The sequence below is a fragment of the Ruditapes philippinarum genome, unplaced genomic scaffold, assembly GCF_026571515.1.
Source record: "Ruditapes philippinarum isolate M1 unplaced genomic scaffold, ASM2657151v2 ctg956_1_1_1_1, whole genome shotgun sequence".
Taxonomy (NCBI): Eukaryota; Metazoa; Mollusca; class Bivalvia; order Venerida; family Veneridae; genus Ruditapes; species Ruditapes philippinarum.
Window position 1 is genome coordinate 225,896 of NW_026858848.1, and position 20,712 is coordinate 246,607.

At 34.0% G+C, this 20,712-nt stretch overlaps 1 protein-coding gene across 4 annotated transcripts; it reads right to left on the minus strand.

Moving 5' to 3' along the window:
• Positions 1–158: 158 nt before the first annotated feature.
• LOC132754478 (uncharacterized) lies at positions 159–19,831 on the minus strand. Of its 4 annotated transcripts, none has more exons than XM_060745111.1 (9): positions 19,274–19,831; positions 9,956–10,127; positions 7,265–7,418; positions 6,798–6,865; positions 6,169–6,241; positions 5,897–5,917; positions 1,803–2,018; positions 1,193–1,291; positions 159–441 (listed from the first exon to the last, which is right to left on the minus strand). In XM_060745111.1, exons 1-9 carry the CDS (start codon positions 19,450–19,452, stop codon positions 356–358), a joined length of 1,068 nt encoding a protein of 355 aa, XP_060601094.1. In that variant the 5' UTR covers positions 19,453–19,831; the 3' UTR covers positions 159–355. The 4 variants fall into 4 exon arrangements, with proteins under 4 accessions (XP_060601094.1, XP_060601097.1, XP_060601096.1 ...); XM_060745114.1 differs by lacking the exon at positions 19,274–19,831 and adding an exon at positions 10,839–10,990; XM_060745113.1 differs by lacking the exon at positions 1,193–1,291 and having other exon boundaries at positions 19,274–19,823.
• Between the last annotated feature and the right edge of the window lie 881 nt (positions 19,832–20,712).

Here is a 20,712-nt window from a genome sequence, read left to right on the forward strand (position 1 = left end):
TTCTTATGTTGATGTCGTGTTAGAATCGAAATAATATATCCAAATTGGTGATTTAACTGCTTGATAAAATCACTGTTTGTCGTTCGAATGCGCATCATTATATCACTCGGGCTACGCACAGTCACAGTTTGGGATATAGCATAACCATAAACAGTTCGCAAAATATTGTATATTTATTTTTTCATTACTAAGTAACTGAAACAAACAAATCTGATAGAAATAAGATATAAGTTATCACACTTTATAAACCTGCAGCAGTTCTATATAAATTATCATTAAAACAAAACAATAAAATGCATTATATAAACAAACTTTAAAACATACTATGTTGAACATAAAGTACAAACTCGATTCTCTAAATAATTGTCTTAGCCCTTATAAAAGGCAAATATTTATCGTCAAAATTCCTACTGGTAGTTTCTGCGATTCCGCCGTCAAAACCTGGAAAAAAGGTAAGAGTTTTGTTTTCAAAAAAAGCATGTGACCAATAAGTCGTGTTGCAAGCAATTGCGTACAAATGTTTAAAATTCATATCTGTTTCAACAGACACACATTCAAATGCTTTTACTTATAAACTCGGCATGACATCCGGAAATACAATTATTATTTCCTTGGCGTTTTTAGTGCGATGGCGTCACATATGACGTACTTTTGATCGTAATCATTGATTAATTAGAATTTCCGGGAGATGCCGGAGAAATGTAGTCTAGTACTGGTGTAACTCTCCATGAACGATGGTTAGGAAACTACCCGCCTATATGACTGAAATACTGTTGGAAAAAGGCGTAAAATGAAACAAACAAACAAACAAACAATTAGAATTTCTGGAATCTTAAAGGGTCGTCTAATAAAATTTAATTAATACAGTAGAACCAGTATCTCTAGCAATCAATTGATCTGCTGAAAATAATGAACGTAATAAGCCAGCAGATAAGATACTGAAAGTATCCGCTGAACCTCTCTACATCCGTATTTTCAAGGACTCCAAAAACAAAACACGAAAGAACCATTGTAGCTGAACGTCTCACGCTTTGGTTTTCAATTTATTTCAATTAGAGGTTTAAGTCAGGGAGAGAAATTATTTCACAATACATGTAAGGAATAAAGATATCAGGAGAAATAGAGATCGAGAGTTTTGATGATAAAAGTAGGTCGATTTGGCATAAGAACAAAAACATTTTTAGCGCGTTACCTAAATTTAACTCTTTATGAGGCGGAATTATTTTCCGTCTTCTAGAGAACTCTTTTCCAGCAAGACTTGACACACAAACCGGGGATTCCGGTCGCAGTGCTATAGGATAGACGATAGAAAGAAAGCATATAAAAGAAAAACGGAGATTGAGGTTAAAGAAGATAATGTTGATAGAATAATAAAGGTAGAATATGGACAGAGAAGAAATATGAGACAAATAGAAGCAGAAATTAGTTTGAACGTGTTCATGTACACTTGATTATGAAACAGATTCTTGTAACTTCCGAGTGCTTTTGAACTTAGACGTTCTGGTGTCAAAATAAATAACATGCTCGTAACAAATCTGCAATATATGTGTTGCGAGACAGGAAACTTGACCGTAAGCCCTACTGCCAGTGATCTACAGATCATAAAGCTGGAACGCTTATTACAGACACAATCCAAATTTTGAAGAAAGTAAGAGTAGGAAAAGGTAAAGAAAAGAAAATAATAGAAAAGACATGTTTAGGTTAAGAGGACAAGACTACTACTACAAATACATGTACATGGTAAAAACAAACACTATTTTGAACGGAAGTAGATTTCTATACTGTGATTGTTAAAAGCTAACCTTTAAAAATATGACACGAGGGCGGTTGTATATATTTTCGTCTGCTGAAACTATAACCAGACAAACTGCTCACGCTGGTTCTGTCTGACGTTTCCTTTGGTACGACTGTTTGCGGTGATTCGTTCGGAAAAGGAAGGGAACCAGTTTGTTGCATTCCGGGATCGTATGACGTCATTCTTGAATGCTCGAGATTCGGATACACAATTCCGGACGTTGCTGTTTAATAAATGAATATATACAATGTACTATACTGAAGAAAAAATGATTTAAAAGATCAAAACGTTTGCACACAAGTGTAATGGTTATTAAGATTGACAGAATTTTGAATTTAAAAAAAAATCTACGAAAACATCAATTTTAAAAACAGAAGATTATTTTTTCGCATTATTTTGTGGAATCCAGATATCACCATGAGTTTGTTGTTTTTCATTTCTATTGCTTTTTAAAAGCTGATTCACATTTAATATTTCTAAAACTTAAAAAGTATACAATCTTACATTAGTCTCACTCTGTTTAAGAACCAAATGCTCATAGTTTAAGAAGAAGAAAATATACATTAATAAAGGAAGGAGGCCAACATACAAGAAGCATTGCAGCGAATATGAATACGAACGGCATTTAAGATGCCCGCAGATGTTTGAAGGCATTACACCGCTTCTCTGTAAATTGCGCTGTTCACTCGCAAAAAATATATTCATTTAAGTAACATTTGCTTAAGGTTTGTTTGGATTTCCACCGGACAAAGGGTTTCGGAAACAATAAAAGTTCCTACATTTCACTTGTATAGAAGGACTTTCCATGAAATAACGTTACCCTGATCATATGACCTACTTTGCAGACGCTTTAAAGTTTGCCTAGTAATAAGCATAGAGGGGCATTTCTGGACAATGTATTTTTGAACCTTGCATTAAATCAAAGAAATTTAACGCTGCATTGCGTCAAATTAGTTACCGTGAATTAAATCCAGTTTTTTAAACACATAATTGTGTTTGTTGTACATTTAATAATAACGTATTGAGATTACAAATGTATTAAGCAATATATCCGGCACACAGGGTTATAACGTTTTTGAACGGCCGTATAAAAGTATGAAAAAAATCCGCTGTACTTAACGAAATAAATCCCCTAGTTATAACACAATAGTTTGACAATTTTGATACATTGTAGGACTTACATACCGGTATTTAAACCTGAATCAGTTCAATGATTATTACAAGTAATCAAAAATAGATATGTAAGAAACATCTAAATAATCCCCATTTTTAAAATTCATCCGCATTTAAAAGAAGATAAAGTTTCGTAAGCTTAAATATTCTTAGGGTTCGTGTACATTTCTTATTTTAAAGAACGTAAACAAAACTGGGCAAAAATACTCCATCAATTAAAAAAGACACATTTCGTGCCTGCTGTCATTTTTGTCTTCAAGAGTTATAATAAAGAGAGACACTTCTATGTAACATGATAAACATATATAAATTTATCACATACCCGTGCCGATTTTGCGAATCCGTAAAAATGGTATTGCATATATTTTGACGTGACGTTATTTGCGTTATACAAACAAAGCGTAACTTTAGACGCGCTAAATGTAAGAATAACACTAGAGGCGCACAGTCTTCGTTTTGGGTATGTGATAAATAGAGTAGTATATTCATGCAGGTTCATTACAGAACTTATTGAACTCACCAGAGGCTGGCATAATAAAATTCTATTCAACTTGTTCAATAAATTCAGTAATGAACCTACACTCATTCAATATCCTACTATATAATAAGTAAAGCAGAATAACAAGTTACTAAACAAGCTACAACAATGTTCTAAAGTTCTCTGATACAAAGTTGTTGTGATTTTTTTTAAATTTGACTTGCCTTGTTGAATTATCATTAGAACAAAACAGAACAGAACAATGTGTTTTGTATGCTTAATGATATGAAGAAAAAAATAAACCTTTTTAAATCAAAACATTTTGTTTTCGCAAAATAGACATAATTTACGTGAAAAACAGTGAAGTTGACATCATAAAAGTGAATTAAGCATAAACGTCAGCCAAATGGGCATACTGTAAACGCATACAATTTAGCCATGTGATTATTATAACGGCAAAAAAGCGATAGAGTCAGCGAAATATGCAAAGTAACAATACATTTACAATATTTAATCAGTGAAATAATCATTCTTTAAGCAAAACAGTAACTGAAGCAGCTAAATACCTAAAAATCTAATATAATGTTTATATATTGTTGGGCACATATTCATTTTTGAAAGGTTCAAACTTATTTGAATAACTCTCGAGTCCACGCGTTCCTGGAACTAACCAGTACTGGTGTGATATTGGGAACAACATAGTCGTGACCACTGTAGAGCTCGACCCCAGGATCCCTGAGCTGAGAGACAGACACCTTAACCTACCGGCCACATACCCGATCAAAATATTGAAAATTGAAGGAAAAAGCAGTCTGAACTTCGGATATTTATTAAGAGCATGCAGAAAATGCTAAAAAGAGGAATGAATGGGAGATAGATTGATAAAGAAGATAATTATATTCTATGTATATATGCCTATAGAAGTTAATAAGATAGTATTAACACATATAATAAATCTATACGTTTTGTTCACATCATTTTAGGTACAATATGCTAAAACTAAGATGAAATTCTCTCATAATTTATCATCAACAATTAAACTTATAAAACGTTTAAGATGTGGGTATTCTTATTATATTGCAAATGGCTGTCATTTCTGTCAAGGGAGCTAGATATTGTTAAAATCAAAAACTATCTATTTATGGAAATATCTATAGATAAAAAAATAGAACCATCTATTTATGGAAATAGTTATACATGTAGATAATAAAGAGCGTACAATTTATAATTAAAACTAGTTAATAACACAACTGTACAGATGCACGACATTTTGTGATGCATAATTATTTCACGATACAGTTAAACGCCGACAAAACGACCACACACTCTTTTAAGACATATAAGTCCCTACGAGAACCATTCGCTGCCGTTCAGCAAAGGGTTATTTTAAAGGGTGGTCTTCAAAAAAAAGTCATATACAACTATAAACTCTGAGAGTTATGACAATAAGAATTAATAATTCATACAGTATAATATTTAATTTTGTTATCTAGAGTTTGTCTGATCAACTAAATTCCATAAAGAAATTTTGTCAAAGGATTTTCAATAGCCCGGTTCATTTAAAAATTGTAAAATCTATAACTATATTTACATAATTCTTTTGAGACTTTTCAAAACTATTGGTCTGTTTGAAGATTTTTTGCTCTTTAAATTGTCGAACTATTAAGGCAATCAGAACTCCTCGACTGTTACCCGAAGACTGACGGAAAGAGCCGAAAATAAGCGATTGCTATTTATCCAAATTGAGGTAAACGTCCGCTTAAAAATTGATTTTATGAACATTTTTCACACACAGTATCCCTGCATTAAGACGAACGCTCGAATTTATTAAAATGATAAAAAACAACAAAACCTCGTGTGTTGATTTAAAGTAGAAAAGAACAGAACTAGATCTTTTAGTTTTGTTTTCATTTTTTGAGTCTACGAGTTCATATCAAATCCCTATTATACTGCATATAGTTTTGTTTTTAGTTTCAGAGTCTAAACAATCCATATCAAATCACTATTGCACTTCGTCTAGCCGTGTTTTCATTTTCAGAGTCCAAAAGTCCACATCAAATCCTTTTTTATTCGAAATAACATTTCTGTCAAAAATTATGGTGTGAAATAAACAGATTAATATACATTGTTGAGTACATTTCTCATTCTTACAGACTCATACACTGCGCCGCAAAACCTATATTGGACTCGACTTGAGCTTCGTCCAATATAGGTTTGACAGCACTGTACTCGTCCAATAAAATTCAGTATTGTACTTAAATATGCATAATGTTCTCATAGTAAACAAATACAAACATATGTACAAAACGGAGCCGACCTTTTATATGGTAAATGATAAAAAAGTATGTATCCCGCTAAATATTAAGCTATATATTAAGCTATATATTAAGCTATATATTAAAACTTGTATATTTCATCTAATCTATCTACAGGACCTAGCTATATCTCACCTGTGTACGTTGTTGTGTGTGCTGCAGAAAGCATAAAAAACAAAACAAAATTTACGTGGTGCTAAAAACACAAATTACATACTTCAAATTTCCATCACTTATATTTAAAAATAAATTCGTGAAATTCGTGCATAATTATTATTTTTAGTTTATTTTTACACAAACTGAGTACGCCAGTCAATTTCAAAAAGAAGAAAAAACTGACAATAAAGTAATTTTCTTTTCTTTGCTATAATGAAATAGTTGTAATTGTATTACTGGTAAAAACTTACTGTTAAAAGGCGGTGGTACTTTTCTTTTTCTCAACAGATATCGATGGGGGTTTGGCGCAGATGGCATCCTACTCTGAAATGATATTAACGCTGGAATAACAAAAGTAATGCTGGCATGTACATACATACTTATTTTAGTTCGATTGTCATGAAGTATTTGACACTATAGAGTCAACCTCCTTGAACTTATCATTACCGGTGTCATATAAAGAAACATGGCCGTGACTTGGGAAAGATTCGAACCCATGAGGCAAAAACCATGTTACTACTGTGGGGATGTTTGACATAAATCCAAATGATATCACAGCTCATGTTATTCGCTATATATATTTATTAAAGGCACATTTAGCATAAGAAATGAATATTGTTTTAGAAAGGGCAAAGATGTGATTTATATATATATATACTGTTTAAAAAATGGATTAAAGTCAAATTAGGTGCATATCATTTGAATATAAAAAATAACTTCACAGCTTGAAAATATCATTAGACCTAGAGCAGACGACAACTCTCGTGTTATTTTGAAGTGAATTACATCTCAGAAAGAGATTTATACCATGAAACATATTTTTAAAATCGGGAACGTGATATGTAGCTGTTCTTGATGGAATTGAAATATTCTAACTTACGGCATCACAAACCGGTAACATCATTTCCGATCGCACGTCAAATTTACTACCTGTGATATTAACTGGAACTGCAAAATACAATAAAACAATTTATCAATGATAAGAATTCTGAATCAAGTGTTGTTCTTATTAAACGACATGGAATCAATTATTTTATCAGCCTCTGCTTTATCAGAAAGCAGTTCTTGCAATAAAAACAACGCGTTGCAATAAGTATGGTGGCAAATGTATGCCATCCCGTTCTCTTACTGGGGAAGTTGTTGCGTAAGTTACGCTGTAGAACTTGATGATAAATACTGTAAAATAAGTCGTTAATTGCATATAGCATGTAAATAATTCTAAAATTGTGAACGTTTTTACTTTTCCTAAAATCTTAGTACATTTTTATTAAGGTTGATTAAAAAAATAGTTTGGCACATCTGGAGGCATGCAGCTGTAAGTATTTTTGTAACAAACTTTATATTTACCTATTCCTTCTATAGGTTTATTCAAGTCTTGTTTGTGTACAATATTAACTGGCTGGGATGGACGGTCCTGATATGAAACCTTGTACACGGATGACTCCGGTATTTCTTCTTTCTTTTCCCCAACGTTTACCCATGACTGAACGTTGCAAACTGGCTGAAATGTGGAATGAATGAATAAATAAATGAATAAATGAATGAATGAATGAATGAATTTATTAATTAATAAAGGAAGGAAGGAAGGAAGGAAGGAAGGAAGGAAGGAAGGGAAGGAAGAAGGAAGGAAGGAAAGAAAGAAAGAAGGAATTAAGGAAGGAAGGCAGGAAGAAAGGAAGAAAGGAAGGAAGGAAGGAAGGAAGGAAGGAAGGAAGGAAGGACGCGCAGGAAGGAAGGAAGCACGCGCAGGAACGAACGAACGAATGAATGAAAAATTGATGGATAGATAAGCTGGTTTCAGACATGACAGCTAATGCTAAAGGAAAGATTTAAGAATCAGTAAATTAAGAAATTTGTTGAAACCTTAAAGAAGAAAGAAATAAAATATCATCAAGATTTAACCCATTACCAGATATATACGCCTTTCTACGCCTTTTCACCCCCCCCCCTTTTAGTCGCCTCAAATGGTGAAAAAATGCCTTATTTAAGCCCCCAACACTTGTTTTTGTTTGAGAAATGTTGTTTAAAAAAGTGACCACTTTTTCGGCGCGGCCCCCAGCCAAAAGATACATCAGGGGGTTGCCAGAAGGGGGATGTGCCCCCTTCTGTTTGGGGGGTTTGAAGGGGGGCGGCAGTCCCCCTCATCGCCAAGAAAATTTTGGACTTTTGAGAGGCTAAAAATGACCCCAGATTGATCATAAGGTAACGTGTAATCAACGCTGAAAAGCATTTGACTCTATCTCAATCCATTGAGAAGTTGCAGCACTTTGAAATCAATTTTGATGGAAAAAATCAACACAAAATAGTGATTTTTGGCAATTTTGAGATGTCCCCTCGTTGCCATGGTGGCTAGAAATTTAAGCCTGAGCATGTTGTTACAAAGGCAATGGTCCAGTCAACATTTGCGCCAAGTTTGATTAGCATTGAAGCAGTTTTTATAGTTTTATAGCAATTTGAACTTGTAACGGGAGCCTTTTCAATGAAAATAGCCATTTTTCACAAAAATGCTCATGGGGTAATGGGTTAAGATAGAGGCGTGAAAAAATTTATTATAATTTTTAAAAACTATGAAAACAAAACCGCGGATTCTGTCGAAAAATGTTGATAAATTAAAATTTGCACTGACATTGCTCTGTAAAAATTAATCATTATTCAAAATGATTGTAATTTTCATACAGGGCACGTGCATGTGTTCGAGCTTTATAAATCTTCACAGGGTTCCAAGTTGTGATTAGATAAAACTATAACAACGTTTACTTAAGAATTTCAGAACACTTTGAAGATTACAGTTTAAAGAAATAGAATGTATATTTCCATACATTAATTTTTAGCTAGATTACATGCGATATAAGGTTAAATAAATATAATAGTTGATAAGCTAACCAAAAGAAACGTTCCCCTTACATATGTTTAAAATATTTTTTTTTTCACACCCCATGGTTCCAGAACTATTTTTTTAACCAAATCACACAGTACAGAACAGTAGAAAATTTTACTGTGAATTTTGGTTAAATTCTTCACTTAGAATGTTGCGCAGTAGAAGTTTCTAATTCTTCAGTTTCGCGCAAATTGAATCAAACTCTCAATAGAATGTTCGTGACATTCACACACATACATTTTACATGCATTACCAAACAATCACAATCTACCTGTGTAGCAACACAATCACATTGTACATATGTCACCACACAATCACACTACATGTGTCACCACACTAACAACATTTTACATGATTTACCACACAATCACATTCTTTACTAGAATTACTACACAACCACATTTCTACATGCTTAACCACACAACAACATTCTACATGTTTAACCACACAATAACATTCTATACAAGTATTACCGCAAAATCTAATTCTTTATGTTTTACAAACAATCACATCCTACATGTATTACCACACACTGACATTTTATGTGTTTTGCAACACAATTGTATTCTTCATGTATTACCGCACACTCACCATTCTACATGCATTACAACACAACAACTTTCTCCATGTGTATTACCACACAATCACATTCTACATGAATTACCACACAATTACATTCTACTACATGTATAACCATACACTCACATTCTATGTGTTTCACTAAACAATTACATTCTTCATGCATTACCACACAATCACATTCTGCATTATCATCACACAATCACGTTTTATATGTGTAACCACACATCACGTTTAACCTGTATTACCACACAATCTCATTCTACATGTATTATCACAGAATCACATTTTACATGCATAACCGCACACATTCGTTCTACATGTACAGTATGGCCACACACTCACATTCTATGTATTTTACACACAATCTCATTTTACATGTATTGCAACACAATCATATTTTACATGTACAACCATATAATCACCTTCAAAATGTATAAACACACACATACATTCTACATGTATTACCACACACTCACATTCTATGTGTTTTACCACACTTTCACATTCTACATGTACATGTATTACCACACAATCACATTTACATATATTACCACACAATCTCATTCTACATGTATTACCTGTTTGTTAATTCTCCTAATATGATAAATCTGCGTTGGCTGTGGGTTGTGCTTTCTCGTATCTAATGACGTAATCATAAAGTCCGGCTTCGTTCGGGCAGCTTCATCCGCCGTCCTGCCGGCATAATTGTCCCTGTTCTCCGAGACCCAGTTCGAACTCGGGTAGAGGTTACTGCAATCGCCCAACATTAAATAATTAATATGTATTCAGTATTTTTCTTTTCCTACGACATTTTTAATGTAATCTAACATTTCTAAAATCTTTTATTTCCACTATCACATGCTGAAATATATTGGAATATCCGAAAATCTATTTAAAACATTGACGCTTCAGACTTAACACCACACTTACAATATCATAAAGTATATTAGTATTCGTTTATTGTTTTCACTAAGCAGTTTACCAAGGTAGTTTTAAACAAAAAATGATTTCTACATGTACTCAAAGTTGATCTTTCAAAGGGAAAAATCACCGTAAAACGTACAAAAATCACGACGCTTCCTTTTTTTTATTCTAAAAAAACAACTTTATAAAATCAAGCTAGAAATATACTTATGAAACATGAGAATAAACATTATCTCCCATGCTTGGAAAAATATCAATTACGTTATCAAAGGAACATACATGGCTCGCCAAGCATTCAAAGCGAGCTTATTTATGTCTAAATAAAAAACCACGAAAAGAAATCATATACGAAAACTAACAATCTTACGCCACGATGTCAAAGACTAAACCCCGATTATTAAAGGGATTATCTCAACTGCATTACATTATAATCTGTCTGCACTGTAAGATCCCTGCATATCATATACTTAATACAAATTACTTTCACGGCCCAACAACTTTCTGAATGATAGTGTTTAATATATTTTAAATCCCTACATGTTACTTCCATAAGCCATAGCCTCACAGGTTCACGTCAAAGCTGTAAAATTACATAAATGAAACAACTGTCATTCAGTTCCCATCTTTTAAAATATTTATCCGTTCAATTCAGCCTAAATCTTGCTACCCTGGCGTCCACATAATCCAAAATGGTTTTTCACGGTATGGCATCGATTTAAATTTTAAAGACCATTGCAAATTATTCACATGAAATAACTCAAATACAAATTAAACTTAAGTAAACACCACTATCGAACGTGTTCCGGAAAAAAAATTCTGAAGAGCGAAGAACAAAAACTACGGAAGAGTAACAGGGGCTATGTAAATACCATGGGAGAATTGCTACGTATATACTTGTCTATTTTTTCCGTACATTTTATACAGCATTTATATGGCATTATACAATGACAAGACAATACAAGCGCCTTTCATAATTTAATTTTTTATTGTTTTCTGTATAGCGTTTTACTATTTCATGTTTCGAAAAATAGAAACAGAAAAAGCTATATAGCCAATATAGCTATATATCACCAAGCACTATTGTATGACCGAGTAAACCGTATACCGAACTTGTCCTGCTTCTTTTTAAATTCAAAACACCTCGCCGATTATTCCTAATTAGAGACTGACAGAAATAACCGGTAACAAAACTATTCTGCATATTTATTAAACATTTTTCAAATTAAACAAATCTTCCACAGCTGCAAAAAAAAAGACCACTCGCATTGAAGCAAGTTGTATATATAGCAAAGGATAATTATGAGTATAAATTTATTTCAGCTGGAGTAACTTCCCCTTTCTTGAGAAGCAGACGATCGAAATTCCATTTTACCATTTTAATCAGTTTCGCCCCATAATGGGTTCAGGACACACAAATTTCTTTTTCTTTGAGACCATACACCGCTTTTCATGGAATGGCAAGAACATGACACAGTGATGTTTATAAGCTCTGCATAAATCGTTGCTAGGGTGCGTGGACTTAAGATTGCATTTTCAACTTAGTTTAATCAAACAGAGCAACAATGTGGGCCTTTATTAAGGTTTCAATTTTATAGATGTTTCGTAAATGTTGGTAATTTTGTTTGCATGAAACATAAAAAGCTGCAAAATATTTTTAAAATGAAGCGGCGTGCTGCAAATATGACGGAAATGGGCGAAAAGTTACGATTTGGTACATATATGTAATATATAAACGAATATTGATGTGATTAATTAAACATTCTCTTTTCAATTTCATCAAACAAATTCATCCCTAAATTGTTTAGAAGAATAAAAAGAAAAACAATGGAATTAACACCAATTCATTTAACTCGAACTTATAAGTGTTAAATAGTTCTTTTAATACCAATAAATATTTCTAAAAACTCATTTAAATTATATTGGTTTGAAGTACTTGTTTGCAATACCCATGCTTTATGTGCATTAGTAATTTAGTAAAAATCTATCAATATACAAGGTTCCGATAAAAAAAATACCAGTAAAAAAAGAAAAATAATTTTACATTAGGTTATCGTGTTGTTTAAATCATGGATATTTAATTAATTTACATATTTGTTTTCTATAAAATGTCTTATTACTTCAACAAGTTATATTGATTTTAACCAATATAAACGAAGACAAGTATTGACTGAATGTATTTACTGTTTATTTAACCTTTAACCTTTGGCCTGCTGAGTTTGCGTCTGCTTTGAATTTGTAACAGCCTTTTCAAAGTTTAGGGGGTTAAGAAAAATAAAGCTACTAACAGTATAGTGCCTGGTCAGACTGCACGGACATACAGGCCAAGGCTCTATACTGGCGACAAACGCTTATCTCTTTCTGATCCATCCGGTTGAAGGGTAATAAATTATGAAAGAATCAGATAGTAAGTTCGAAAAAAAGTTAAATGTATCTATATATATGGTCTATTTATAATGAAGGGGGTGCTACCATAATAATATTATAGAAAATACATATTTAGTTATATAACGGTAACATTTGTTTTAGAAAAAATACTTTCTGTTTTCAGAGGACTATATGCAATATCCGAATTAGCAACTACGTTCCAGTATGTAGTTTTGTATACTGGCGAAAAAAACCAACTGAGTACCCTTGAGGACATAGGGAGACAGGGTGTTTTAATGTTGAAGAAAACATCTATCTTGCTATATATCCGTCATATTTATTCTGAAATATTTTTTTTCCTGTTTTTAGGAGTAAACATGCAAAGTTCGAATTACCAACTACCTTCTGGTAGGTAGTTGTGGATTCACGCGAATAACCATTTGTGTGTCTTTGCCGACCTAGAGTTCTGGTTGATACAATTTGGTAGAATTCATCTGTCAACTTGTGATATATCTGTTTTGTTGGTGTTTTCTGCATATTTTGAAATTTATTTGGTAATTTACGTGGATTGAAAGTGTTCTTTGCAATAATTATGTAAATTACTTTCTTTGTTCACTCGAAATTTTTTTTCCTTTAATTTACATTAATTTTTTAAAAATTGTCATAAAAATTAGCATGAGACTGGAGGTTTGCTGCTTTAACATACCTTTTTTCACCTTATTTCCACCAACAGTATTATCTTTGACATGTGAAAATAAGATTAAAAAGACTTGTCTCAAAACATCATTTATCATTAACAACAAGTATTGATTTCACTTACTAATTGTCAATATAACAACTGCGATTCTATTTAACGAAATATGTTTTTTTTTTCTTGTATGTTTTTTTATTGCCTGTCAACAGTCTTACTTACTCGTTTGTGTAAAGTCCTTTATCATAACGCCTCGAACAAGGACACGAATGTCAGCCATTGTAAAACACTTTAGACATTACCGCTATATTAACTATTTAGGTGTGAAAATTAAATTGCATTACTCAATTTCAAGTTTAGTAATGTGATAATGTATAAAGGAACTTCCAAAATAGTTATAAATCAGAGCGGGCGCTGTGGTGCAGTGGTAACACTGTCTGACTACAAGTCTAGGGGTTGCGAGTTCGATCCCCCGCTACTCCACTAAAATTCTAAAAATCTTTCTAACAACACTAACACTCTTTCGTATATTAATTAATAAAAACTACTTACACACTACTCAAACATTAACGCTTAACACACATGACACAACACACACACACAACACCAACACAAAAGACACAACTGACATACTGACACAGAGGACACTACCGAGACACTGACGACAGGACACTACTGGGACACTGACAGACAGGACACTACCGAGACACTGACAGACAGGGCACTACCGAGACACTGACAGACAGAGCACTACTGGGACACTTACAGACAGGGCACTACTGGACACTGACAGACAGGACACTACCGAGACACTACTGGAACACTGACAGACAGGACACTACCGAGACACTGACAGACAGGGCACTACTGGGACACTACTGAGACACTGACACACAGGACACTACTGAGACACTGACAGACAGGACACTACCGAGACACCGACAGACACTGACACTACCGAGACACTGCCAGACAGTGCACTACTGGGACACTGACAGACATGACACTACTGAGACACAGACAAACAGGGCACTACTGGAACACTACTGGAACACTGACAGACAGGACACTACCGAGAAACTGACAGACAGAACACTACTGAGACACTAACATGACATTATTGCGATTTTGAAAGGACATTCCTGCAACACTGACACACAACACACTAATGAGACACTTACACAGAAAACACTACTGAACACTATTGAAACAATGACCTGACACATGACACACAAGACACAACTGCAACACTGACACACAGAACACTAGTGCAATACACACAGAAGACAACTGAAACACTGACAGGACACTACAGGAATACACAGGAAAATACTCACACACGAACACCCAAGAAACTGCTCACACACGAATACACAGGTAACTACTCACAAACGAACATACAGGAAACTACTCACACACGAACACACAGGAAACTACCCACACACGAACACACAGGAAACTTCTCACACATAGTGAACTAGTCACACACTGACAAACAGGAAACTACTCACACACGAACATACAGGAAATTACTCACACACTGAAACACAGGGAACTCACACACGAACACACATGAAACTACTCATACACTGACACACCGGAAACAACTCACACATTGACACACAGGGCCCAATTCAAACACTGACATGACTCACAAAACAAAACTCACACATTACTCTAACACTGACACACAGGACACAATTCGCAACTGACACACAGGACACTGAGCTGACACACATGGGACACAAATCACACACAGGACACTACTCACTCACTGACCTTACGTACAGGACACTGACACACTGGAAACTACTCACAAATTGACTTACAGGGCACAACTTAAACACTGACCTGAAACACAGGGTAAACACACACACACTGACATACAGAACACAGGGACTGACAGACAAAACACTTCTCACACATTGACACACAGGACACTACTCAAACACTGACCTGACACAGAGAACACTACTTAAACCCTGATAAACAGGACGCTGCTGAAAGACTGACCTGACACACAGGGCACTTTACACACACATGCATGGCACTTCACACACAGGGCACTTCACACACAGGGCACTACTGCTATAGTAAACATGACTCACAGACCATGCATCCACTGTGTTCGAACATAAACATAACAGAATAAAGGAGGGGACCAAGTTGAATATTCGCGCGAATCCAAAACTACCAACCAGTACTTGGTTGTTCGAACTTAGCATGTTTTCCCTCAAAACAGAAAGTATTTTTAGAAATAAATGCAACGGATATATAGCAAGATAGATGTGTTCTTCGTCATGTAATCACCTTATCTCCATGTGTCTCCATATAGGGGAATCAGTTGGTTATTCGCGTGTATCCCCAACTACCAGCCAAAAGGTAGTTGGTTATTGAAACATTACATGTATTCCTAAAAAAGACAACAGAAAATGATATTTCAGAATAAAAGTTACAAATATATGACAAGATAGATTAATTTTACCAAATGGTATCTCCGCGGCTCCCTACGTCAACCAAATGATCCAGGTGGTGCTTCGCGTGAATCAACAACTACAAGCTAGTAGGTATAGTTGGTTATTCGAATATTCAACTACCAACTACCTACCAAAGTGACGCTTATACGTTTTTAAATAATTAGGTCTTCAAAGGAACGCGAATTAACTACAAAAAAATCAAGAAGAAAAGATTTTCATAATTATTTTTTAAATGTATGTAAGACGGTCAGCCGCGCATTTAACAGTGTGAATGTAGCTGGTTTCAAACGAATGAGTAGTGTCTGCGACATTCACTCCCGAGATTTGAAAAAAAAATGCTGCGAATGATCGGAAATGTATTTTTTGAGGCGATATTTAGTCCATAAATATGTTCAAGGGATTATAATAATCTGGTGCTAGAGAAATAAAATTAATTATTCTTATTCGTTTCGCTTTCCGGGAAAAAAAGTGTATGAAGTGTAGGCCGCAGCCTTAAACGGCCTACAGGAAACTATACCACTGGCTTTATAAAGTTTTAACATTTAAAAAGGCACTTGATACCCTTTGGAAATGTGGATACAATGCAGCAAATACAAACAAATATTAGCGAAATGGCAACACTGTTGTTAAAAATGAATGACCACACTGTCGTTATTGAACAATTTTTGTTTGATATCGGCCAGCAATATATTGTATCAATATTAAATTTACATTAGTTATAATCGGGCAATTATCGGAAAAGATTGTCGTTTCATATATTCAACTGTGAATGTTTTCACAAGAAATTTCACACCAAAATTTGAAAATCCGAATCAATATTTTATCGATATAATGCGAAGTGAAAAATCAATTGTATATTCCATCAATACCGCCGTAACTGTTTGCAAAAAGCTTTTTAATAATGCGTGAAAATCCATTTAAGGATAATTAGATGCTTAAATGTAAAATAAAGTTGATTTAGTGGAGACCAATTGCAACAAAAAAATCGAATTGTTTATCTATGAACTGTTTCTTTATTATATTATATCTATCTAAGATTATTAAAATTGCTTCCAAAAGCAATGTCCAGTCAATCCGCCCAACCAAGCAGAAGTGAGAAGTGAGCTATTTAATAGGAACGAAGCGAAGGGGCAACTCATTTGACAACCGTTAATGCTAGCGCAGATTAAAAAATGAATCTGACCCACGAACTTTATTATAAAATTAGTATATTTCAGTCACTCTGATTGTTTTGCATATTCCGGGTTCCAACAATAAGGATGATCCAATTTCAATTCGATATTAGCAAGTTTTCAAAAACAAAAGAAAACTTGTTTTTTTTTTCCTCAGAACCTTAATAGATGTACATGTATGTGCACAGATTAAGAAAAAAAAACCAATGGATCAAAGATAAGCGTGCTCCCTATCAGCTGAGAAATGGGTAGTTTTGGTAATTAAACTTGTTTCGAGAATATCCTAATTGCGAAATAACTTTTCATACTTACCAATCTGAATAATATCTCATAGTAATAATAATTATTTTCCAAACTTTCTGTTATAACAACACACATAAATGTGACCAACATTATATTTCTCGGATGAATTTTAACTTTTTAAGCGATTTTACATGATATGATATGAAAGTTTCATGTATGATTACTACGCCGAATTAGCCAAAGATAAAGTATTTGTTTAAACAGCTAATGGTCATAATTAGGTGTATAATCCAATTTCTGTGCATAAACAAATACCACTAGTTTTGGGTTTTCATATCTCATCTGGCACATGATTCGAAAAGCTTTCATTTCATTTAAAGGCCTTGTAATCGGTTTTTGTAGTTGTTGTTTTTATTTGAAGTTTTCAAGTTTTATCGAATATATATCCCAGTTTGCACATGCACAATATAAAAAACATGAGACAAATACATATGTTAATAATAAATAATAATAAACAGTCACCTGAACATGTAAAAACAGATTTTATCCTTAAAAATGATTGCCGCTTAATTTTATTGCCGCGTGGGTTCAAATCCCGTCAGGGGCTAGCCAAGGTTTCGGTGAGCAATAACTTTACACTCGTTGCCTAGTACTGGTTGGTTCCAGGAATGGATTCCAGAGTGCTTCAATAAGCTTATAGCTTCCAACTCGACTTAGTGTAACTACAGTAGCCTTCAGGTGCCACTTAGGCTAGTGGTTTTTAAGTAGAACCACCGGTCTTTCACAAACTGGCAAAATAGTCTTCGATAGAAGTTTCCAAACCATAATAGTAAGGGCAAGCAATACGAAGTCAATGACATTTCCACTTGGCCTCGGATACCCCACATACAAATATTTAAGACTGGATTTCAATTTTTAAAGACCCATAGCGACTTTGTCATTTTTTTCCAATATTTGACATCTTTTTAACTTTGTGTCATCACTAAATATAACATTCACGGACTAAACCTTTTTATAACACTCTTTTCTGACTACACTGTATATGAATCATTGATGGAGCCAATTTACGTAAATTATAAAACTACTTTGAGCACCTGCTTAAAATACATCCGTAGGAAAAAAATACTGGGGGCTTTAAAACTATAGAAGGAACGGTCTTAACTATATCGTCAAAATACTGATATATCCTTGTTAAATTTTATACAAGTATACAAGAAAACTACTATGTCTTGCATATTCTGACTTTTATCTTATTAAATTAAATTAGTTTTGCAAGATTTACGAGCACGGTAATGCGCGTGAGATTGCATGAAAATTCAATTAAAAATTAAAGCACCGTTGCTAATGTGCAGACGATTCCGGGTCGTTATTATCAATAGCACGAGCGCGTTTGTCTCGTTCATTTCGCATGGTGTGCTTACTTCCATTGGAATTTCACATGTGAATCTTTTAATGTACGATTACATAAAGCTTTGACAACTTTCTCATGGCGATTTTCACATTATAATTGGGGAAAAAAGTCAAGTTTACAACTCCCATACACGGCGCTTTATACTATAGTAGCTAAAAGTTTAGCCGGTATGATGTATAAAAAGAATAATAGTGCGGATTGGTATTATGTTGCCATGGAAGCACGTGTCATTAAAATAAGTATTGAATAAGAGTGATCATTGGTTAACTTAGACAGTTAAAAGGTTTTTTTTTTGTTGGTTGAGTTTTAAGTCGCACCAACACTGCAAAGGTCATATGGTGACTTTCCAGCTTTACTGGTGTAGGAAGAGCTGTGGTGCGCCTTCGTGCTAGCTGAAGAGTTTTGTCACATGAAAGAATACAGTCATAGTCCTTGGCGGGATTCAAACACACAGCGGTGAGAGGCAAGTGGCTTGAAGTCAAAAGTTCATAATCACTCAGTAACGGACTGGCCAAAGTATAAAGTATAAATATGTGCAATATATGTAATTACGCGTGCAAATAACGATCTTTGTTTCAGTAAATAATATATATAACTAAAGAAAAAATCTCTACCTGTCGTCACCAAGGACTCCAAATGTCAAGCTCCGAGCCAACTGAAGTTGTACAGATCGAGGTACTCGGAGTTGCCCACGCCCTACTATAACCGACTTGGAGGGAGGGCACTTTGGCGGCAAAAGTGTTATTTTAGTGGCCGCTGGTGCCATAAGTTGGACACTCTCCGACGAAGTCATTTTTTATTTGTTTAAAACGCTCAGTATTTAAATTCACTATCCGAAAATGTTTATTTCCGAATCCAGAGCAATCGAAAATTTACCCGCTCATTTTTCCCGTTTTCAAGTGAGAATATTTCTATATTTTATCAAATTCAACGTAGAAAATGATTTATCCAGCTTTATTGCTTTTTGTCACTAAATCCATGCTAAACTTTTTCTTTGAAAACGTTTAATCCTTTTTTAATTTTAAAATTCATCGAGAGTGAGTAGTTTATCTAGGTTTACCTTCACGTGCAAGACGTTTAAATAAATTCACGTTTTAAATTTTGTTTAAAAAATTTAAAAGCCTGAAATTGGATATAATACTCGCGTCATTTAATGATTTATTCATTAAGAAAAAGTGACTCTATAATCGATTATTGTTTTTTAAAAAGTAAGTTTAAATTGTACATGGCGACTCGTGACACCAATTTTATTTCACTAGAGTGAAACGTTTCGATTATTGTATTTCATATTCAAGGTGATTTTTGGGTATATGATATCAAACAACCGAAATATAAGCAAGTTTTGATAGCGTGTTAACTGTTCAATAGTCACAGCTTAACGTACAGATATGACTGTTTAAACAGTAAAAGTTAACTTTGTTCGAAGCCCATGTTATCTTGTGGGATTTTTTTGTGTGTGTGCGCGCAGTAATTTCACAAGTTCTTTGAGGTGAATGCATACATATGTTCAGAAATAGTTAAACCATTTTAAGCGAAAGATTAAAACTTTGTAAATAATGATAAATATGTTTTTATTTCCCAGCCTAATCAGGCTTTGAATATGAATTATGAAAATCTAACTTATTGAGTTAGCTTTGAACACGGAGTATCTTGAAGACATAAAACTACAGATTTCTACAAACTCCAAATGAAACCCGGCCGATTAAAAATGATTTATATGTTTTAATAGACTATATTTAAGCTGAACCGCCCCAGCCACTAACTTAATTAGAGGCTGGTGAATATTTTCAAAGACGGAATTAATTCAGTCACATTTAAAGGATAACAGCTTGTGAAAAACTGTACAATATTCGCATGAGATGTGGGTGTAAAATTTCGTTAAAATCCGTTATGAAAAAATGTTCGTTTCTTTAAGAAAGTGTCATTTCATTAGACATACAAAACCCACTTTCTCTAGATGCGATTTTCAGATTAACTTCTTTAATCACGTTCCCGTCATTTACAAGGGTAGTTCCCCACAAGTACGTGTTATACCTCCGGTTATTTGCTGTCA

What these genes read in the sequence shown, in the direction of transcription:
- LOC132754478 (XM_060745111.1), bottom strand. Translation starts at nt 19,452, where the DNA reads ATGACTTCGTCGGAGAGTGTCCAACTTATGGCACCAGCGGCCACTAAA. An exon ending in TAAACCTATAGAAGGAATAG is followed by an intron (nt 6,866 to 7,264) that starts GTAAATATAAAG and finishes TGTATTTTGCAG; the next exon opens with TTCCAGTTAATATCACAGGT. An exon ending in CTCGTGTCATATTTTTAAAG is followed by an intron (nt 1,292 to 1,802) that starts GTTAGCTTTTAA and finishes TCTATCCTATAG; the next exon opens with CACTGCGACCGGAATCCCCG.